Source organism: Diachasma alloeum, unplaced genomic scaffold (genome assembly GCF_001412515.2).
Source record: "Diachasma alloeum isolate Michigan unplaced genomic scaffold, Dall2.0 Dall_scaffold_00691, whole genome shotgun sequence".
Lineage (NCBI taxonomy): Eukaryota > Metazoa > Arthropoda > Insecta > Hymenoptera > Braconidae > Diachasma > Diachasma alloeum.
Genome location: NW_021680823.1, coordinates 35,112 through 42,706, shown reverse-complemented (window position 1 = coordinate 42,706; position 7,595 = coordinate 35,112). Strand labels below are relative to the sequence as shown.

The following is a 7,595-nucleotide window of genomic DNA, read 5'->3' as shown; positions in this document are numbered from 1 at the left end:
GCATTGCTCAACCCACTTTCCACAGTTGCACTATTTTTCATAATGACTTGGTAATTGTTCAATTGGATCGTACGAAAATGTACTTCAACAAACCCATTTATGTTGTTTTCTCAATTCTGGATTTATTCAAAATATTCATCTATGATTTCCATTACGAGTATATTAAGAAAGTTTTTGATTATAAGGCTAAGCTTATGTATACAGATACAGACAGTCTTCTGTACGAGTTCAAAGTACCTGATATTTATGAATATATGAAACGTGACAGTTCGAAATTCGATACATCAGATTATCCAAAAGATAATGAGTATGGAATGCTACTTGTAAATAAGAAAGTGTTAGGACTTATGAAGGATGAATGCGATGGGAAAGTAATGAGTGAATTTATTGGTTTGAGAGCGAAATTGTACACATTTAAAATTTATAGGGATGGGCGAGAAAAGAAGCGTGTCAAAGGAGTGAAAGGGTCGACACTGAAAAGGATTACGTTCGATGATTATAAAGACTCTGGATAATCATAAACATCTTGTAGAATCACAATATTTAATCAAGAATAAGAATCATGAAGTTCATACGGTGCACCAGAACAAGTTAGCTTTAAGTTGGCAAGATGATAAGAGAATCCTCTGTGCAAACTCTTACGACACTGTTCCTTATGGCTATTGTAAATAAAAAGACATTTTTTTTTCTTTTAAAAAATTACATTTCTTATTTATCCAACTATTGTGAGAATTATCGAAGCCCAACCATTTAACTAAAACTTTATTTCCACGTTTCTGAAGTATCTTCTCCACGAGATAAACGTCAGGATAAGAGACTTTTGTCAATTCCTCCTGATAGAATCCACCCTGAATTGGTCTACCCTCGTAATCTGTGAGCTTATAGGTGACAGGATTGGTTTTCACTACTTCATTTATGGTAAATATCTCCGTTGTCAAGTTGGGTGTATATCCTTTCTCGAACACATTCTTGTACTTTCTGATGCGGACCTTATCTCAAACATTGAACTTGATTTTTCTCGTGTAATAACCTTTTATTTTTCTATAGATAAAACGTAAGAGGTACTTCTTATGAGCAGCAGTGACATCTTTACATTTCATATGAATTGTGAGATGCTTACTATTATTGTAAGACTCAACCAGCATCTTGACTATAGGAATCCACTTGTATGTCCCTTGTAAACTGAACTGCATCCACATTTTTTCTTTAAGCGTGCGATGAAATCGTTCACAGATGGACGTGTTACATCGTAACACCTGTGAAGGGTTGAGGCTGCGTTCACATGCTGGCGACAAGCGGTGGCAACACTTTACACGCACCGTTTTTGCTAGTGTGTGCGTGCGCCGACGGCTTCATGTAGGCGACAAATGGTGGCAGCACCTCACAAGCACTGTTTTCGCTGGTGTGGGCGCGCGCTGACGGATGCATATGGCGTCAGTTAGTAAAAACCGACACTGAAGCGTGTGTAGAGAACTAACAAAAATCCAAGATTTACAGAGTCATCTTAACTTAAAACCTAACAAAACCAACAAAATCAACAACTTAAAATAACTAATAACAAATATAGTGCACTAGTCAACGATAATTCAAAGCAAAGTGGCTAAGAATTTACAACCGAAACCAACGAATAATCATCGGCACGGAATCACACGGTTTCGTGTCCTCACGTGGCACAGAAGCCACGCTCCCAAGGACGCAATCAACAAATTGCGCCAAACAACCCCCAAATTAGCCTGCATAATCAATATGTAGACGCGTGCTAGCCGTTGTCTTGAACCGTTAAACAACTAAAAATACATTCTGTTGTATGTATGTGTGTGTGAACCCACGTGTGACACCGCCATTCGCAGTGAATCCTCCAACTTAGTGTATTGATAATAAATCTGGGTTTTTTATGCCGAAAGGCTTTTTCCCACAAAACTGTGTTCTTTCTTTTTTTTATATATAATTTAATGCAGCTATCATACTACCTAGGGTATGATAGACTTCAACGTCATTTCATAGTGCCTCCTGTGAGGTTTGAACTCACGACCCCTGGTTTAGGACTGTGAGTGACGTGTGCACACAAATACTTTAAATAAACAAAACGTTCTAAAAACTCTCAAGTCTTCCTCGACGAATCATCACGTCAAGCAACACTTATCATCCATCAACCGTCACTCCCGTTCCAGGAAGCATCACCGTCCAGCAGGTCTCCGCATCGTGAAATAGTGAAAAAGATAAGTCTGCTACATTCATCTTACTTGCATTCAATTGTTCAATTTTGCTCATTTTGTTGTTATTTTCCCATTCATTCATATTGTTCATCTTTGTGTTCCTGTCGTGTGAGTAGACAAGTCGTCTGCTCGCGCGCATGCGTCAGCCAGCGTATCTGTGGAGTTCACAGCATTAACACGCGTTGAAGTGAATTCGTTATTTGTTGATAACATCTTCCCTTTTCAAACGACTTACTTTTATTGCAATTTAACGCAATTTAATTAGGTTTTAGTTCATTATTTGATACATTTTAATGGAACCTAATTGCTTTTTCTCAGTTGATTAGTAAATTTAATTATCATAAAACAGTTATTTCATCTTTTCAAGTATTTTATTAATTTCTACAGAGTTACGTCAGTTCCATTAATTTAAAATCCAAGCCTTTTTATAAGAAATTCAGAAACTGTAAACTTTAAAAAATGGAAGTTTCTCATGAAGAGAGGAAACGCGTTGCGTACCTTCAACAAAGATTGAATTCTTTTACCATTCAATTAGAAAAATTAGAACAATACCTAGAAGACCTAAATGTTGATCCCATAAATTCTAAAATGCGTCTGGACAGTTTGTCAATAATTTATGAAAATTCCTTGAAGTACAACGAAGAGTTAATCTCACTCCAACGCGAGAATCCTCAAGTAGACGCTTTTTTGGATGTTGAGACTCGATATTTCGAGGTGGCTAGTGCAGTCACAAAATTGCAACGAGTCGAGCCACTTCTAAGTTCTACTTTGAACCCTAGCAACATCTTCTACATCCAACAGCGCTAAACAATGACTAGCACGTCAGTCATACACGACTGGCGCCTTCCCATCTGATTCTCAGTTGATGACCACAGCAGTTGTCAAGGTTCGAAACAATCGAGGTAATTTTGTCGTGGCACGTGCACTATTAGATTCTTGTTCTATAGTAAACTTAATCACAGAACGATTCGCCAAGTCACTTCAATTATCCACAACTAGTTGTTCTGTTAACATTGGAGCAGTTGCCGGTCTGTGCACTGTTTCGAAAAACTATGTTCAATTAGTTCTTTATTCAAATTACAATAACTTCAAACAACAATTAAATTTCTTACTAGTGCCAAACATTGCCGATGCAGTGCCTAATGACACGTTCCCTCAAAATCAATTCAACATCCCTAAGAATCTTCAACTCGCTGATTCTCAGTTTCATCTACCAAGGTCAATCGACCTTTTGTTAGCTTCTAATACCACGTTGTCGGTTCTGTCCATTGGTCAGATTAAACTCTTCTATAAAGATTCTGCCATCGTCTTACAGAAGACTCGTTTAGGTTCGATCGTCGCCGGAGGGTCTGAGATGCTGACTCTTCAACAACCACTCCTTGCAATGTCGTCAAATTGGACAAACTTATTGAGCGTTTCTGGTACATCGAAGATTTTGATCATGAACCCGTTCGATCTCGTGATGAAATTTCTTGTGAACAACACTATGTTACACATACCAAACGTGATGTTACTGGAAGATACATAGTGCGACTTCCATTCAGAGATTCCAAATTCAATCTAGGTGAATCTCGTAGGCAAGCCCTCAAACGATTTTCTTTCTTAGACCGAAAACTTTCATCGGATCCTCCACTGAAATCTGAGTACATCAGAGTGATGGAGGAGTACATTTCTCTTGATCATATGACTCTTTGTGATGAAACTGGAGGTGGGTATTATCTTCCTCACCATGCCGTCATCAAGGATTCCAGTGAAACCACCAAGGTTCGTGTAGTGTTTGACGCCTCGGCCAAAACTTCTACGGACATTTCGCTCAACGACACCCTCCTGGTTGGTCCCACTATCCAAAACACCATATTCGAACAAGTTCTTCGATTTCGCACTCATCGCTATGTCATCACGGCGGACATTGAAAAAATGTATTGTCAAATCCTGGTTCATCTAGATGATCGACAGTTCCAAAAGGTCTTATGGCCCTATCAGGGCAATCTTCGAACTTTCCAACTGAACACTGTGACTTATGGTACAGCCGCTGCTCCATTTCTAGCAGTTCGTACGATCCAACAACTTGCTCGTGATGAAGCACACGATTTCCCACGTGCCAGTAAACTTCTTTTCCATGACTATGACTATGTCGATGATTTCATCCCTGGTGCCGATTCTTTAGATGAACTCTTAACTATCCGTGTTGAGATGATTGCTTTATTATCACGCGGTGGTTTTGTCATTCGTCAATGGTCGTCTAATCATCGTTCAGCTTTGAACACCATCGATAAAAGATTCTTCAATTTAGACTGTTTGATCAAGAATGATACAGTCCAGAAAACCTTGGGAATCATATGGGATGCCCAAAATGATCTGTTGCGGTACACCTTGAGTCAGGTTGATCCTAACGTCGCTGCAACGAAACGCAAACTCCTCGCTGAGTTGTCGAAAATCTTTGATCCTTTAGGGCTACTAGGTCCTGTAACTTTATTCGCTAAAGTCTTAATTCAAGACTGCTGGAAGGCTAAGGTCACTTGGGATGAATCTCTTCCTCAGGAGGTTCACACCAAATGGACATCGTTAGCACTTCAATCACCAAGGTTACAAGAAATCTCATTTTCTCGACAAATTCTGATCTCTAATCTTTCTCGAATCGAAATCCATGGATTTTGTGATGCCTCCATTCATGCATATGGGGCTTGCCTGTATATCAAATCCAGCAATTCACAAGGTGATGTGTTAATCAAACTGGTCTGCAGTAAATCTCGAGTAGCACCCTTGAGCGGACTTAGCATTCTTCGATTGGAACTCTGCGCAGCCACCATCCTCAAAAGGTTATATCTCGAAACTAAGGATCAGTTGGACTTCTCCATTGATCAGGTTTATTTGTGGTCTGATTCCACTATCGTTCTTTGCTGGTTCAAGAAAGCCCCTCATCTTTTAAGAACTTTCGAATTAAACAGGATTGCAGATATCCAAGTTTTAGGAAATCAAGTTAGCTGGAGACACGTCCGGTCTGAGGACAACCCAGCTAACGCATTGTCTCCAGGACAACTTTCATCCGACTTCGTCAAAAATTCTCTCTGGACTTCAGGTCCTAGATGGCTAGTTCTCGATCAATCCCAATGGCCGCAGTCGATCGGACCTTCGGTCACTCAAGTGCCTTGGCTAAAAAAGAGCATCTGCCTACTCACTAACATTTCATGTGAATCTATTTACGCTCGTTTCTCGAACTTCGAACGATTTGTACGAGTTGTTGCTTACATCCTGCGTTGGAAGAATCCACAAGCTCCTCGCAATCATCCACTCTCTGTTGAGGAAATCTACGAAGCCGAATATCGCATCTTCATGATGGTTCAGCGTGAACGATTTCCCATCGAACTCCGAAAGCTTTTGACCAATCAATCTTCAGAAGGTTTAGTCCCTTCATGTTTGAGGGGAACTCCATTTGATCAATTACATCCATTCGTGGATGACAAGGGAATCCTCCGTGTGGGTGGACGTCTCAAAAGGTCGGAACTTTCCTATAATCAAAAACGTTCCATTTTGTTGCCCAGTAAACATCCTGTTACGGATATGATCATTCGACAGGTTCATTATTCAAAGCTCCATGCACGGATCCAAAGCACTCTCCACGCCATTCGAACCAAATTCTGGATCTTAAATGGTAAGGATCAAATTAGGCAACTTGTTCGTCAATGTGTTGAATGCACCCGCCAGAAACCAAAGTCGGTTCATGCTCAGATGGCTGATTTGCCTAGAGCTAGACTTAACGAAGCACCAGCTTTCTCTCGAACAGGTGTCGATTTCTTTGGACCAATTCTCATCAAGGAGAAGAAAGATCGCAACCGATCCTTCCTCAAAACCTACGGTTTTGTGTTCGTTTGCATGGTTTCTAAGGCCGTACATATCGAGCTTGCCACGGACCTTTCCACAGAAGGTTTTGTATCAGCTTTTCGAACGTTTGTCAGTCGCAAAGGGGTTCCTGGACATGTCTACTCTAACAATGGAACAAATTTCTTTGGAGCGAACAGAGAACTCAGCGAACTTTATGAGCTCATTTCCACCCCTGATTTCAAAGAGATAGTAGGAAACTACGCTTTCTCCGGGCGCATCGACTGGCATTTTAATCCGCCACTGTCTCCCCATTTGGAAGGGATTTGGGAAGCGGCTGTAAAACGTTTTAAGCTTCACTTAAAGCGCATTTTGAAGGATCACAAGTTCACTTATGAGCAACTTAACACCTTTCTAATCGAAATCGAAGCGATCTTGAATTCGCGACCTTTATGTACTCTTTCAGCCGATCCCAATGATCCCTTAGCAATAACTCCAGCTCACCTGTTGATAGATAGACCATTCAACGCTCTGCCCGAAAAATCGTTTCTTTCAGTTCCAGATAATCCTTTCTCTACATATAATTTCATCACCAAGGCCAAACAAGATTTCTGGAATAAGTGGCACAAGGAATATCTCCACGAATTACAGACTCGTCATAAGTGGCAGGACTCCACTGCTGAACTCAAACTGGGTTCAGTAGTCCTTCTCATGGATGATCGTGTCACCTGTGCAGGATGATCACTGGGAGTGATCGTCGAAGTCTTCCGTGGGAGTGACGGCATCGTCCGAGTTGCAAACGTAATAGAGCACATCAGGGCAAAGGTTTAGTGAACAGTATCATTAATAATCTTCTTTTAAAATTACATATACCAGGATATCAGTATTGTGGTCCGGGTACGAATCTACTGAAACGATTGAAACGGGGTGATTCTGGCAATATTCCACTTAATGCAACCTGTAAAGAACACGATACAGCCTACTCTAAAAATCGAAATAATCTAACTGCGCGACACGAGCAGACAAAATTCTTACAGAGCAAGCCTGGAAACGAGTCGTATCAAAAGAGGCAAGTCTTGGGGAGAAAGCTGCTGCTTGTGGCGTAGCTAACACCATGAAATAAAAAACCTCTCTGGGCATGGGGATAAAACGAAGAAAATTTAGAAAAATTCAATCAAAGAAATTTAGAAAACAGAATTCAGAAATAAAAAAATGAGTGATTAAAATTTGATATTAAAAAATCAGAAATTAAATAGGAAAATTCAAATATCAGAATGCAGCCACCAAAACGAACAAGTGATATAAGATGGCAGATGATTAAATAGAAATCCACATTATCAACCCAATTCCCCCTAAACTCACCTCCCATACTGACAGGTGGCGCTACACTTCCCTCCAGATTCAAATTTCCCACCAAATATGAACTCCATTTGAATTTTCCCGCTCTTTTCAACTACCACCAATCCTCGCTCGTCGCATCAAATGGCCACTCCTCAATGTGCACGGCTCCACCAATCCCATCACGCTACTTCTCCCTACTCACCGTCGCCCCCCCCCCTC

General features: G+C 40.6%; 1 protein-coding gene across 1 annotated transcript; it reads left to right on the top strand.

Annotated features, from left to right (window-relative positions):
• The first annotated feature begins 3,872 nt into the window (after positions 1-3,872).
• On the top strand, positions 3,873-6,776 carry LOC107044229. The gene has a single exon (XM_015266036.1). It carries the CDS (start codon positions 3,873-3,875, stop codon positions 6,774-6,776), a length of 2,904 nt encoding a protein of 967 aa, XP_015121522.1.
• The last annotated feature ends 819 nt before the right edge of the window (positions 6,777-7,595 follow it).